At 39.7% G+C, this 16,051-nt stretch overlaps 1 protein-coding gene across 5 annotated transcripts in view; it reads left to right on the top strand.

The window, feature by feature from the left end:
- Positions 1–1,389: 1,389 nt before the first annotated feature.
- dcaf6 (ddb1 and cul4 associated factor 6) overlaps positions 1,390–16,051 on the top strand; it is a 29,546-nt gene continuing 14,884 nt past the window's right edge. For 3 of the 5 annotated variants that reach the window (XM_040149086.1, XM_040149085.1, XM_040149084.1), the window contains exons 1-9: positions 1,390–1,807; positions 5,690–5,751; positions 8,635–8,727; positions 9,416–9,601; positions 9,720–9,833; positions 10,741–10,876; positions 12,421–12,632; positions 14,583–14,676; positions 15,121–15,240. In XM_040149086.1, coding sequence (XP_040005020.1) covers positions 1,711–1,807; positions 5,690–5,751; positions 8,635–8,727; positions 9,416–9,601; positions 9,720–9,833; positions 10,741–10,876; positions 12,421–12,632; positions 14,583–14,676; positions 15,121–15,240 — 1,114 coding nt within the window. In that variant the 5' untranslated portion in view covers positions 1,390–1,710. The remainder of the gene's footprint in view (positions 1,808–5,689; positions 5,752–8,634; positions 8,728–9,415; positions 9,602–9,719; positions 9,834–10,740; positions 10,877–12,420; positions 12,633–14,582; positions 14,677–15,120; positions 15,241–16,051) is intronic. The other 2 variants (XM_040149088.1, XM_040149087.1) reach the window with 1 other exon arrangement.

Genomic DNA, 16,051 nt, shown 5'->3' with positions numbered 1-16,051 from the left:
AAAAATTAATTTTGTTGCAAATGTTATGGTTTTAATGGCAACATTTTTTTCCCCACAGAGTTTCCACGTTTATTCAATTCCCTCTCTAAAATGACACAAATTCAAAAAGGGTATCTACACAATAAATTATTATTAGTGCATTTTTTAAAGATCTAGAATGTAATCAACCTTTATCTTTTTATTATATGCATTTTTTTGAAATTTTTTCCCTCTGATATATATATATATATATATATATTTATGTGATTCAATTGTACCATCCATTCCCTCCATTTAATTTAATTTAATTTAAAAAAATTAAAAATATAATTTTATTTTGGTCAATAAAGTGAGACTGATTAAAATCTACACATTTCCCAGCAGCATAGTAGAGTCTTTCAGCAGGGCTGGATTACTAAATGTACGAAGGGGGCAAGAGGCTCAAAGGCCTAAAAATTCCCTGGGTGTCGGTTGTTGTTTTTTTAAATCGCAAATTTGTTATAATTGTTACAAACTTTCACAACTAAAGTAAAAATATGAACTAAGGCAGGCCCTGCATTACTACCTGACCTTGTGGCCCAGTTATGTCGAGGGGTCCTGTGACAAAATCCAGGTTTGGTTACAGCTTTGATTGAGCTGCCAATTTTTGCCCAAGGGGTCTCCAGTAGCTTAACCCCTCCCTTCCCACGAGGACTCTGGACAAGTCTTCACAACAGCAGCAAGCATTGCCCCATGACTGCCTGTCCAACTGGCTTATACTTACACCGGGGCTTGATTAAACAAAACAAAGAGCTTTCTTTGCACCTCCTTGCAAAGTCAGAGCCACCCTGTATAGATGCAGCAACGACTGCCGGTGAATTTGAGTCACTCGTGTCTGAAGGCATGTGAGACTCCAGAGCCAGGCCCTGACAGTTGCAGGCTTACCGTGTGTTAACTGGCTTGTATGTGACATGAAATAGTTTTATAAATATACACCACTAGAGGAAACATCAGGTGACATGATGTGGGCCTTGATAAGACGGGCCCTGCTTTGTTATCCGAGCCGAGAAGAGGGTCCCCGTGTCTAAGTGTAGTTTTCATTTTAGACCTTCATAATTTCAGATTTGAGCAAAATGGTGTATATTCTGAACATAATTAGCTCGCTTTAGCCCAGGAGTCCTACAGCAGGTTAGTCTGGCCAAGCATCTTCGATATGGTTAAATCTTTGATACGGTTTAATCATATAAGCCGAGGCCTCAAATTCACAAAGGATGATTAAATGAGAGGTTAAAAAAAACGGTGCTTCTATGGCGAATTGTGGCGACAAAATCTAAAACTTTTTCCAGCAAAGGTTAGCTCCGTGACATTCAAACTTTTCTGGACACACTCCGCCCCGACAGCTACGAGGTGTCTTAAAGCGAGCGTCTCTCTGTGTATCGCGTTGTCTGGACACAGCTGACCGCCGTCTGCTAGGAGAAATAAACCAGGCTAGGCTAGCGGGACAGACAGTTGGCAGTTCAGAGAGAGGGGGTACGGTCGGCGTAGAGACAAGTAGGACCGCGGAGACAGGACCGGAGCGAGTCCTTCTACCGGCAATGTAGACGCGGAGTGTCGCAGCCAGCTAACGTTAGTGTTGCCCCGACAGACGGGGACCGATCCCGATGGCAAAACCGAAGCGACGATAGAGAAACGGCGACATCAACAGGAAAGCGTTAGCTTAGTTTCAATGTTATTGTTAATTAAAAGCCACATATGGTCACAATGTCCTGCTCTGGCAACCTGGTTTGGGATGTAAATAAACGCTTAATTGGATACAGCGAGCCAAACACCATCAGGACCAACTATTTAGGTAAGAACGACACAAGCCTCTTTAATGCTAACGGTAACGTTGATGAGATCAGAGGAAAATGTGTAATTTTATCATCGTCTTTAGCAGATAACTCCTCGGCAGGGCTGAGATCAGATCAGATCAGATCAGATGAACTGACAGCTAGACCCAACATGGCTGTGCCCCAAGCCTCTGAGCTTCCTTCCTAATGACACAGAGCTTGCCGCTCCTTCTGCAAAGTCAGACCTGTCCGGTGTAACCGCATGTAAATTTCATTTAAATTTTACCTGTGTAAGAGAAGGCAATGTGAGGGTCCGGGGCTAAAGCACCAGAGAGATGGGATTGAGTGTGTATGTATAACCCCTTAATAGTGCAGCTCTCTATGAGGTTATAGCCACAACAAAACCATATAATATCCTCTTTGAGAGATTCAATTATTTTCGGACGTGAATCGCAGCGCAGATGCAGCTTCTGTGCAATCGCGGGATTTTTGTACACACAGATAATGTACAGCAAAGCAGCCATCTGCAGGCTACATCACCACACGCTTATGTAACTGAACTCTTGAAGTATAGCCCTAAAATGGCAAACTATACACACATTGCACAGTTCATACCTGCGACAGCGATACCTGGTGTCAGCAAACTGGACGAGCTTGTAGCAGCACTGCAATGAACCGAACTTGTCACGCGAGATCGTGATACATTGACGTTGATTGTTTGCCCTGCCAGGTGTCAACAAGATTATTTGTCAATATACTGTGTCGCTTGAGGGATTCGTAGCCTCTGTTAGATCATGGGCATGTAGCTGTGTCGTGTGGTTCAAGTCCAGGTCTTATATCCAAACTGGAAATGATCTTCAGAACCTTTTAAAGAACAGCGGATCATGCAATACCAAAAAAAAAACAAAACCCCAACAAAAACAACTAACCAATATTTTAAGTTTAGCAATGAAAACAGACACAAGCAGCAGAATCATGCAAATATTACACAACATATTGGGCCAGTATCTAAAACACTATTAATTAATGACTTATTTTCAAAGCAGAAAAGCATTCCCGCATTGAATGAAGAAAGGTGGCTGCTAGAGTGATAGGTCTTTCTTTATGGCAAACTGAATGAATTTTTTAAACACATTTGCAACAAATAAAAATTGCATTCCAATTCCATATATATATATATATATATATATATATATATATATATATATATATATATATATATATATATATATATATATATAATGTAATATAAATAAATCTTATCACACTAGTGCACTATGTTGACATTGTCCCAAAAGAAGGTAACATGTAGTTATTTGTCCCACAACATGTCAACATACTGGGTCCCTTGAAAGGTTCACCGTCTCTGTGCGAATGTGCAAAGGTAGCTGTTAAATGCGGTTTTAAAAGATTCATACAGTTTTGGGTTGTGTTTTTTGTTTGTTTTTGTTTGGTTTTTTTTTTGCTTTTTTTTTATCTAACATATCCTGCTTGTGGTTTGGTAAGGTTCGCCCAGGCTGTAAAACTAACTAGCCTGAGTTTCCCCCGCGGATATAGTCCTCATTGGAGAGATCAGTCATTTTTCTGTCATTCGATGTGAGTCTCCGTGCTTCTCTCTGTTGGTTGTGAGAGAACAGCATATAAGAGGGGCAGTGACCGCAGAGTAAGCAGAGGACAGCGCTGCTGGCACAGGCAGACACGTTTATAAGACTTGTCTGCAGTGTGTCCTGTCAAAAAGTCAGCACCTGACAGTGGTTGAATGAAGATTTACAAGCCTGTAGAGGTGGGGCGGGGGCCACTGAGGTTTAGTCAGTGCTGTATTTAGCATGACTGAGATATGGTTCGAGCTGTTATTGTGTATGGGTAGAGAGGATACGTGGAGTGATGTGTGGGTCACAGCTCTTGTAGGATATATTTAGCTCTAAGAAGGGGTTAGTGGGCACTGAGTAGTGGTCTACATCAAATTCCAACATACAAACTTCCGGGGAGGTAAAGAAAACTGACTCCGTATTGTACATTTCCATTTATTCATTAATCCCTAACTGTTTTTGATATTAACTAACTTTGATCAATGTCAAACATTCTCTGGCTCGAGCGTCTCTAATGCAAGGATTAGCTGCTTTTGTTTGTTTTACAGAATTGTTAATTGAATAGCTTTTAGGTTTTGGGAAGTTGGTTGGACTCTGGGTAGTTGTCGTGGGCATTTTTTTATTGATTTAAAATTGATTTACCAAAAAAAAAAAAAAAAGCTGATTAAAGCTGTTTAACCGAAATAATCACTTGTTGCAGCTTGAGATACAGTGTGACATTACACAGCCTCTGCAACCCTATTCACATTCCCCTACCTGTTAAGAGCCCTTAGTTTTTGTGCCAGTAAATTAGTAAATAGTATATTTGTTGCAATTAACTTCTTAAATGTCAACTGCCAAACACATTTTACACAACAAGATATCACAACACAATATATAATAATAGGACAAATAAGATATGTAGGCGCATCAGGAGGAAAACATCTTGTGGGAGCAGTCTGACTATGACTGTAGAATTTGGATTTATTTTGTTTCACATTATTAGGCCAAAACTTTAATATGTGGCACTAATATTAGTCCTTGTGACTGGGAGCTTCAGAAGACGCCTTGAACCACTATGAAATCAGGCTTTGTCAGGCTCTTCCAGGGGTGGAGAATAATCCCTGCAGCGCAAATAAAACCTGTCAGAGCAAGTTGGATATAAAGCAGCTGGTAGTGGAAAAGACCTGCCTGCCCAGTAAACAAAAGTTAGGGCAACTCTCGCTGCAGCTTTGGTAGCTGTGCTGTGGCATTGGTTTGGGATGCAGGCTTGAAAGTAATGAAAATAAATAGTAATATTTTAAATTTACTCAACATTAAAAACTGTCGTTTTTCGCGTTCTCCTTTGTCTTGTTTTGTTTTTCTTCCCTCTTTCTGTCTAAACTAGAGCTGCAATGATTAGTCGATTAATAGATTAGCTAATCGATAGAAAAACAATGCAACAATTTTGATTGTTGAGTCATTGTTTAAGTAATTTTTTATGAAAAAGGGCAACCAAAAAAAAGCTTTTTTCAGCCTTTCAAATATAGAGATTTCCTGTTTTCTCTCTGATAGGAATACTGTGACATGTAAACACCTGATCCTTCTCTGTTGGTACAGAACATAGTGGCTGAGAGGATCAGAAATCAAGACACGAGCTGTACGCAGATGATCAGGAACCTGCGTACTGTTAGAATCATGTAAAGAGGAAGATTAATAACTAGCTTTCTCATGCTCCATGTAAGCACCACGCCCTGAATATGATTAAAACCAGGATGAGACTTGTAATCGGGATACGGTTGCACTCACTGTTTCACTTAGGACTTTTAATTTCAGCAGGTCACATCTCTATTATCACTTAAGGTGAGGTATAACCCTTCGACAGAAAGAAACTCGAAAATCACGACTTAAACAAGCGATACCGTCCTGAAGCTGCTCCATTTACCGTGAATGAGAAATCTATACAGAGGTCAAAATACAGCTGAGTTAGTGTGGCTAACTTACCTCAGGATCTTACTTGTGCATAGGTGTATAGGTTTTATAGTTTCTTTACTCTCCAATTAGGTGCTCTTCAGAAGAAAATATTTTCTCTCTTGTCATGATACAGCAGGAACATGTCTGCTAAAATAAACTGAAATCATATCTGAACTTCTTTGTTACTGATGGCGCTTTGGTTCTGTTACACAAAGTACTGAAGTAAAGTGTGGCCTTATCAGCCTTCTTTTCCTGCATTTATAGTCTCATTTTACAGCAGCATGATTTGTGCGGGACTTTTTTTTTTTTTTATAAACATGATACACTAAAAGTGAGAAAACCTGACATTCTTTTATAATTTGCAATTTTCTCTTTTTACAGGCAGAAGAGAATTTGTCCAGAGGCTTAAACTTGAAACGACACTGAATGTACATGATGGCTGTGTAAGTGCCCCACATATATATGTATCTCCCCTTCTTTTTTTGTTTTGGTTTTTTTTTTTTTGTGGGTTTTTTTTTTGTTGTTGTTTGTTTTTGTGTGTGTTAATTTGTGTATTCTATCTTGCGAAGAAACATGCCACTTGTCCTCGGTCATTCTCAGAGGCATCTGTCTGACAGAGAGCAGATCTTCGACTTCAGGTCAGATGGCTAATTCCTCTGAGAAACCTGAGGCTGACAAAACAGTCACACGTCCTGTCACAGTGTCAGCCAGGCCATCCGTCCAAAACAGCACAACAACCGTAGCGTACCGGTCCCAGGAGAGCGGTTTAATACCTGCCTCGTCTAATTCAGAACTGTTACGCTATGACTATATTAGCTGTTTAATTTTAGACAAGCTGAGATATTCTGTGTTAAAACTACAGGTTGTTAAAAGCAGAAAAGTGATTTTATTAGTTCTGAAACACTTACTCAATATATCAATAAGTTGATCACCAAAAAAATAAACCTGTCAGTTAGTTTTTTTATTTTTATTTAATCCATTTATATAAGTAAGAATACCATTTATTTTCTGACTATTGCGAAAAAAAAAAAAATTGTGTGCATTTCCTGTTTTTATCTTTTTGGCAAAAATCATGAAACAAATACTTTGTTGTTGTTTTTTTGTTTTGTTTTGTTTTGTTTTTTAATACAGTTGGAAGATTTCCTTTCAAGCCCTGGTTACCCCATTTTTTTTTCACACTCTATAGACTAAATTATACAGTAAATAATCATCAGGTTAATCAATATTTTTGCAAACAAAGGTATATTAGTCCATATGAGTTTCCAGTTTAGAGAAGTGGATGATCTAGCAGCTTATCCCTACAGAGGCTTTCACCAGGAAGTCATAAATTATAGAGAACACAAAACTGGTGTATTAACTAAAAGGGTTGTGCAGAGGGTGGGTGCTAAAACCTAACCCTACCGTACGGATACACCATGGCCTCTCACTGCTGAACATATAATTGTAGAGAAAATAAAAAAAGAGGAGAGAGTTTTTCTGGAGGTCCCTGAATTCCTGGAGTCTCTGGTGACCCACTGTGGGAAATTAATATTTCAGAAGGTAGATCTGAAAAAATTAGTCGAGCAACAGAAAAATAATCATATCAGTAACCATTTTTTTTGATAATTAATGAATTGTTTAAGCAATATTTCAAGTATAAATTGTTAAAAAAAATTGTTGGGTTTAGGACTTTTAGTTGGACAAAATTAATAGATTAATTAATTAATTTACCTCACAAAAAAAATTAGCAGATTAGCCGATAATAAAATTGACCCAAGTGACAATCTGTTTTTTGTTTAGCCTCTGTCTAAAAAACAGATAGACACACCTTCAGATTCTTCCCACCTCAACCTAAACACAAACAAATAACCAAAAACTAAAGTCTTTATTTTGAAAGAATGTCGGTGATATGTGAAGCTGTTGCCCATTTTTCTGTTGTTGCTTTCAACAAACTGCAGCTCTTCCCTCAGATTAGTTTGAAGCCTCGTAGAGCCTCACCAAACCCGACAAACATTGCGAAATCAGTTAACCGGAAACTAGATGTGTCTTGCGATTGATCTGAATAAGTTGCAAAATACAATTTGCAGTTGCTGGTCAAAGTTTGAGAGATTCCCAGTGAACACAGAGTAAAAATGGATATTTAAAAAAAAAAACAATAAGAATCAGCTTTTTCCAGGTCTAGTAAAATCTGCCTGTGGAAGGTGAGGATTGTGAGGTGTTTGTGTCTCTACACTGAACTATATTACACAAGATAGCCAGACTTGTGTTTATTAAAAAAAAAAAAAAAGAAAAAGGCTTAATGATACCCTACATCGTTGCATTTAGATCACCTCATCTCCTCCTTCGTCTGAATCTGCTCCTCACCGTCTGTCTGTTCATCTGTCATCACATGAGAGACACAGAGACAGATTCACCCACCTATTCTATTTGGAAATAGATTCAAGCCGGTTAAAATGTATATTACGACTCAGCCCCGAGTGCGGTTTCCAGGATGTGGTAAATTATCTGCTACAGATGGGAATTTCAGTGACTGCGGCAGAGTGTTTCTGTGGCAATGAAGAGCAACAGTGTGATTATGAAACACTGAACGAGGCTGCACGAGCAGGTGTTCCTGATATACTCACCCACAGAGTGAAGCAAACAATGCAGTGATTGATCTGCACTCCTCTTGTGCTCTACTTTAGATCCACTGATGGATTACAATTAACTAAAAATGTGGCCGTAACTTGATGGGAGTTTCAGTTAATTAAATCTTAATGAAAGTGGATAAGAAAATATGAATTTTCGTTTTGATTACACCTCTATTATAGCTTTCGATTTATCATTCATACCATTGGTTCCCAGCCTTTTTCTGCTTGTGACCCCCCAAAGACTACAAACTACTTGTAACCCTTCGTCACAACGTGCATGTTTATGGGTTGTGAGTAGTTCAGCTGATTTGCTGGTTTAGCACTGTTTGATTTAAATCATTTAAGAGGCCTGACCTGGTGAAACTATACAATATTTCACCAAAAAAAGAACAGATTGCGGAAAACTCCGAAAAATCAATGTAATTTTAGAGAGGAAATTTTTGCAAAATATCAGAAAACTGTGAGAAACGCCCAAAGCGATGTCTTCAAACTGTTTCTTTTATATCAGTTTACAGTGAGATCAAATGAAGAAACACCAGAGTCCTCACATCTGAGACGCTGGAGTCAATACAATTTTTTGCCATTAAATGATTCAAACAATGAATTGATTATCAAAAGTCAGCTGACTGCTTAATCAACTAATTGTTTCAGTATGAATGTAAACTGCAGAGTAAATATTTCTGTCTTCGCTCAATCCAAGCTGTTGTATCTCCACAGGTCAACACTATATCCTGGAATGACACAGGGGAATACATCCTCTCGGGGTCAGACGATACCTTTTTGGTTATCACGAACCCGTACAACAAGAAGGTAGGTCTTAATCAATAAAGTGACAACAGTTATAATCAGTTCCGCTGTGTTTAACAACAAAAGGAGGTAAAATAATTGTCTTCTCTGAGTAAACAGTAGATGAAACCTACTTTTTGACAGCTTAATTTTGTACTTGATCACTTGTAGCTCAGTTATACCGAAAGCATTGGGGGCAACTTTGTTTTTTTTGTTTTTTTTGTTTTTTAAATATGGAGAAAACTAAATTGTCAAACCCCTAACCTGGCAGCAACAAGCTACCGACTAGCGCTCTCAGTTACCTTAGGAGGTGGTTGAAGCCTTTGTATGGGTCAGACAGAGGTTTACATTGTTTATTTCTGGGACGTAACGGTAACGTCAGCGGTTTGTACATCCAGTGTTGTATGTTCTGTTATAAGGTTTCAAAGGGAAGTCCTTGTGTTTGTTTCCCCCGAATCAAATTCGCAAAAAATAAAGGGGCAGGTAAAAAAAACAAACAACAACAAACTAAACACCAACTAAATTCAGTGCAGAAGTATTTCCTCTTTTGAAATGGATATGTTTAGGTCAGAGATAGTCAAAAATGCTTTTGGGTGTAATGTGGTCAGAGTAAGTACCTGGGAGGCATTTGTTTCTTAGTTTCCCTTCATCAGTTATTTTCTTGATATTTCTCCCAGCAGACTTTTTTATTATTTTTGCTTCTCGTCTTCAGGTCAAGAAGTCCATACGTTCAGGTCATCGGGCAAATATCTTCAGTGCGAAGTTCATGCCCCACACCAATGACCAGGAGATCATCTCCTGCTCCGGAGATGGCATCATCTACTACACCAACACTGAGAAGAGTCCTGAGTACAACAGACAGTGTCAGTTCACCTGCCATTATGGAACAGCTTATGAGGTACTGAAGCACAGAAATGTTGGACATATCGCAGAACCTTTGCTGTAGAAATAACATGTCTCTCAGTAACCCTTTCTGTCTTCTAATCTCAGCCCTCTTTTGCTTCCTGTTCTGTCAGATTATGACGGTACCAAATGACCCCTACACGTTTCTGTCATGTGGGGAGGACGGCACGGTGCGGTGGTTTGATCTTCGCACGAAGACGAGCTGCACTAAAGAAGACTGCAAGGATGTACGGTGACAGCTGTGATATTAGTTCTCCTTTCAGTCAGTGATGCAGCATGCTTTGAGGGTGGGGTCTCAGTATCACTAATATCGGTTCTAATATTCTGTTCTTCACAGGTGATTGGCCTTAATCTGTGGCAATCAAAAAAAACTGTTCAGCACATATTGAAATTTTTTTTCAACATCAAAAAGGGGCTCTAATTTCAAAGATTGATCATTGGAGTTGATGTTGAAGATTTCATCTACCACATGTCTGATATGAGGTTGTCCTAAGCAGTGCTCTCTTCACAAACAGCTTTATATCTCTGGAGTAATTCAGAAAACGGTTTTGTTGGCTGCAGACCAGTCTGCATCAGAGGGAGCTCGGAGCCTGGTGTGTGCGTGTGTGTGTGCGTGTAAGAAAGAGGCTGTGCCCTCCCAGATTGTGTTGCATCTTCTCGTATTTCATGCTCGAGAGATCCTTATCAGTGACCTTAAAACCGTCAGTACCATTGTACCAGACTCTCTTACCTCCCTCTCTTAATTATCCTACAACCTGTCAGTGTTACAAGTGAACCTCCACAGCTGGAAAAATAAACTTCTAGTGAAAATAATTTTTCTAAATTGTTCAAACAGACCTAAGTGTTAAACTTGCAGCATGACTTAATTACATATACCCTCAGTTGGAAGTTTATAAGGTACAGTACCTCTAGCTAAATCTAATAAAGTCTGATACAAACAATAGTCCTGCAAAAAAATCCTGCCTTCATGAAGGTTGTAATGTTCATTTTTTGTTGAAATTGTTTTAGAAAGGTGTTGATTCGAGTGTATGATCATTTCGGAGGATGTAGTTTGTGCTGTTGAATTGTATTGCACTATAATGAGACAATATACTAACAAAAATCTTTGCTGTGACTTTGCTGCCTTGATTTCAGGACATCCTGATAAATTGTCGAAGAGCAGCAACCTCTATATCCATTTCTCCGCTGGTGCCGTATTATCTGGCCGTGGGCTGCTCTGACAGCTCAGTGCGAATCTACGACAGACGCATGCTGGGCACCAGAGCGACAGGTAAACTGTCCTGTGCACTGACCTCATGCCCTCTTATTTCTCTGTCTTTATATTTATGTTGATATAGTGGGTTCACGCTGCCTTCTAGGTGTTCTGTATCAAATACAGTAGCAATAAAAGCCAAATTTATATAAAAATTTACCTTTATTTTGACTTTGTCGGCAAAGTATCTGCACAATTTGCCTTTGCCGTTATCAGCAGTTATTAATAAGTCAAGGTGACAGATGGAGATGGACAGATGTAATGAAGCAGAACTATGGCATTTCTCTCTGGGTTTTTAGTCCCATCCTGCTGTGCTGCACCTGGACACCTGTGGGAACTGTATATTGTTAGATGTGTACATGAATGTGATTCGATCCTCCTCATCTGAAATATTCCTGCCAGCTAGAATACATTATAAACTTTATTTATAGAGCATCATCCATCCACAAAATGCAGCTTAAAAGTGTATTTTTAATAGAAATTATTTTATCAATTGAATAGAAAATTTCAACAACAAAGCATTTAAGATAGAAAGAGAAATTAAAGACCTAGTGAAAAAAAAAAAAAAAAATTGTTGTTAAAATATTTTTTGTTGACTCGTCGTCAACTTGGGGACATATACAGTGATTTATTTAATCAAATGTGAATTTGGGCGATTAGCTAACCCTACCCATCATATAAAATTGCACATGATCATTAGATTGTGGGTTATAGCTACAGCAGTAGAGCAGTATCATTATAGGAGGTTGTCAGTCCGCTAAAAAATGGAAAAGATGATTAAAGAATGGAGCTAAAATGGAATAAAACCGATAAAACAGGAGAGTGGAAATTACAGTGCACTGCAGGATTCGACAGAAAAGACCCTAATCAAATTTGATAAAAGCCCCCGTATGTTAAAGCCTTGTTTTAAAAGAACTAGAGTAAACCTCAAGTTTACTGTGAAGTTTTCCCAGACTTGACTCTGGGGACAGAAAGCAAACCTGGTACAGATGATCTGAGAGGTCTGGTTGGTTCATAACATAGAAGCAGATTATGTCCCGGTACTATCTAGTATTATTTTTAAAATCAGTTCTTTGACACACAGGAAGTCAATGCCAAGATCTGAGAACTAGACTGATGTGATCCACTTTCTTGGTCTTCGTGATTTTAAATTTAAAATGCATTAAAAAAAAAGAGGAAAGTAGTGAAACAACAAGAAAATAATAAGTCAGAAGATAATTGTAAAAATCTAGTATTTGACAGATTATAGGTAAAAGCAAGGCGTAAAAGGTGAGTTTGCTCTGTGTCTGAATGAATTGGATGGTGCCATTGTTTTAAAGCCTTGTGCTGAGTTAAGCTGTGTCGACATGCCAGTTTTCAAGAAGCATCGATTGATGTTGCTGTCCTCAGATTCAGAGGCAACGATCTCTACGGTCTGGGTCTCAAACTCGGACTTTGTCACAGTGAGGAACAGTGAGTCTGAGGATCTCAGGGCGCTCGCAGGGACGTATCTTCGTTCATGAATGTAAGAATCCCACCAGCCCAGCTGACACTGTGAATGTCTCACTCTTTCTCATATCCAGGTAACTACATGGGCCGGGGGACGACGGGCATGTGCGTTCGTTTTGTCCCCGCTCACCTGTCCAACAAGTCGTGCAGGGTGACGTCTCTCTGCTACAGCGAGGACGGTCAGGAGGTGCTGGTCAGCTACTCCTCCGATTACATCTACCTGTTCGATCCCAAAGATGACCAGGCCCGAGAGCTAAAGGGCCCGTCTGAGGAGAGGAGGGAGGAGGTGAGAACATGGGAAGACTCGAGTCATTCAGCTTCTCGTGACATCACACATCACATGAGTCCTGATGGGAACTGTGTGTTTTTAGCCACGCTGGCAGCTGGGCTATAGGGATGGTTATTTTAGCTCTGTTTGACTGAAATATCTCAACAACTTTTGGATGGACTGCCGTGAAATTTTTTAACAGATATCCATGGTGCCTGGAGGATAAATCCCAATGACTTACGTGATACCCTGACTTTTCCTTTAGCGCCACCTGGAGGTTGATGTGTCATTTTGAGCGAAGTGTCTAAACAACTATTGGAATAATTGTAATCACTGCAATACCCTGACTTTGGTGTGTTTTACCTGAGTTTAGCATGTTAGCATGGTAATATTTGCTGATTAGCACTAAACACAAAGTAGAACTGAGGCTGCTGGGAATATCATTAATTTTGCAGGTATTTGGTCCTAAGCTAAAGTTTTGAACAAGTTTAAAAATTCTGACCTGACGATGGCGCCAGAGGAAATGTTTAGGAATCAACAAAAAGGTTTGAAGAGGAAAAGTTAGAGGATCAGTAGGATAGATCCTGTGGGGACCATGAATGTTTACAAAATTTCACGATAATCAATCTAATAAATGTTGAGATATTTCAGTGTGGACCAAAGCGCTGGATCAACCAATGCTTCCGTCCTTAGAGCCATGCTGCTAGCCTGGCTCTAAGGATCAGAGTGAACGATGCCCAACACGACCATCAAGTTGTGAGAGTCTAAGGTTACATCAAACGTCTTTCCATATATTAAACATCTATGTCTCTTCTTCCATATACTCCACATTAAAATCATAAAACCCTGAGTAGCCCAGTGTATGAAGCTGTGCCTAACTGGGACTACTTGTATGTTTACCATAAAAGATTTAAAAAAAAAACAAGCACGTATTGCCAATCGAGCATTCAATTTAAACTGTTTTTTTTTGTGTTTTTGGAGGGGGGGGTTTGTTTGTTGTAAGCGCACCTTGTTGTTGCTCTCTGCTGCTCTGAGAGCACTGCAAACATTGGTGCTAAATCTGTAGTGGCTGATGTAGTGCATTGAGGAGAGCAAATAACCCTAAAAAAAAACGGAGCGGGAAGAAATGCAGTTATGGAGAAAGAAAAAATGATGGATTATTAGTAAAATCAAATCTTAAACATGAGCATCTTTCTTCCATATGTACATTTGGGTCATTAAATCTGTTTGGGTGAGGACTTCGTTTGGAAATAAGATAAATGGAAAACCAGAAAAACCGGCCCTCAGATAAACTCAAGTGTTCACGGTGAATACTCAGCCTCACATGTGACCGAATGTGCTAGATCATGGTGCCAGTGTTTCAAAGCTTCGTGTTCAGCTGTGTCAAGATGCAACCACCACACACATTCCTTTCCAAATACAGCGACCGACGCAGGCAGCGTTCCTCTATCCTCAAAAATAGTTCAGGCTGAAGGAGGGGGGGGTCAGCCAAGACTCCCCCCCCGACCCCATTTGTTCAGGGTCTCTTTCTTTCTTATTTATTCTACTATCTCTTTCATCCTCAGCTCCTTTTCACCACCTCCAGCCCATGTCCAGACCTGATGACATTTCCTAAATAAAGCAGTTGATAGTCCCTGCACTAAGACCCCCTTTTTCTATTTCTGGCTCTCAGCCTGTTGCCCTGCAGAGAGAGCCAGGGGACTGGAAAGTGAAGGCAACTTCAGTCATGCAGCCAGAAGGGAGGGGGCACTGTAAAGGGGGCATTGACAGAGACGAGCAGTGTTTTGCTTTGGCAGCGGGGCTATTTTTGACCATGCTTTGACTGACAAACTGCAAATCTTTCTCTCTCTGTGTGTGTGTGTGTGGTTGTGTGTGTGTGTGTGGTTGTGTGTGTGGTTGTGTGTGTCTGTGTGTGTCTGTGTGTGTGGTTGTGTGTGTCTGTGTGTGTGTCTGTGTGTGTTTCCAAAGCTGAGGCAGCCTCCAGTGAAGCGCCTCCGTCTACGAGGTGACTGGTCTGACACTGGACCCCGAGCTCGCCCTGAAAGTGAGAGAGAGAGAGACGGTAAGATGTGTATATTTATAGATGTGTGTGAGTGTGTATACCTGATCTGATCAAGCGAGGCCAACATTCGGAGCATGAAAGAGGCTGAAACTGTGATTGTGTTTCTCGTTTCCTCTAGCATCATTTATATATATATATATATAATTTATTTATTTTTTTTTTCTTTTAAGTTTAGCCGTAAAATGTTTTGTAATTTTGCTCCGTCACAGACAACAGCCAGCTTTTACACTTTTATCTCTTTTTTTTTTTTTCCCTTTATCATTCAATCAATACATTTTATTTCCAAGGACCCAAAAAGAAATAACAACCCTCTGGACTAGTCAAGTCCAAATCTTGCAGCAGCCTCCTATTTGAAACTGTATGTAAGCTGGATCTTGTGTGATGTCTAGTAGTGTGAATAGTTAACACGATCTTGAGGTATTTTTCCTTCACTCACTCTTGTAGGGGAACAGAGCCCAAATGTCTCTCTGATGCAGCGGATGTCAGACATGTTGTCTCGTTGGTTCGAGGAGGCCAGCGAGGCTCAGAGCAGCAGAGGAACCCGACCACAGACACGACCCAGAGGTGAGCCTTCAATTAATAGACAGTTATTTTTGATAATCAGTTAATCATTTAAGTCATTTTTTTCTCTTTTTTTCAATCAAAAATATTCACAGGTTTCATCCTCTCAACCGTGAGCATTTGCTGCTTTTCTTTGCCTTATTTGACAGTTAATTGCACATGTTCGGGTTTTAGACTGTTACTCAGACAAAACAAGCAATCTGTAGACATCCCCCTGGACTTTATGAAACTGATGGACATTTTTCACCATATTCTTACATTTTTTTTTTTTTTTTAGAAAAAAGATTAATCAAGAAAATAAACTGTCAGATTGATCAAATACGAAAATAATAATAAGTTGCAGCCCTAATGTAATATCCTATAAACTATGTCTCAGTTGAGGAGCATATAAAGATAAAGGCAGATGATTAACTACGGAGAAGGAGACTTCCAATAAACTGCTTATTTATTAGGACTGTGTGTCATAACCCTGAGTAGCACAGCTTCACCTGCTTCCAATGTGCATGGAGAAGGGGAAAAGTCTGGAAACATCAAGCCACACATCTGGTATGAAGAAACACTTTATTGTAACACAGCTGCCTTCCGGCTCGTGGCCTCCATCAGGATCATTGTACAAGGTGTTAAGAAGGATGAGCATGAAAGGAAAGGCAACCAGTCATATACATTAACATCACCGAATGGAGCATTCACACATGGATGATTATGCCATGTGGTCATGTGGTTTCAGGTCGTTCACATTCCCAATTGGTAGCGAGGCAAAGGATGCGCCTAATGATGGGTCCATGAACAGGAGACATTGCATTTTGTGTCAGAT

This window comes from Xiphias gladius, chromosome 16 (genome assembly GCF_016859285.1).
Source record: "Xiphias gladius isolate SHS-SW01 ecotype Sanya breed wild chromosome 16, ASM1685928v1, whole genome shotgun sequence".
NCBI classification, from domain to species: domain Eukaryota; kingdom Metazoa; phylum Chordata; class Actinopteri; order Istiophoriformes; family Xiphiidae; genus Xiphias; species Xiphias gladius.
Note: the sequence above shows the minus strand (reverse complement) of the source record. Positions and strands in the feature narration are given on the sequence as shown.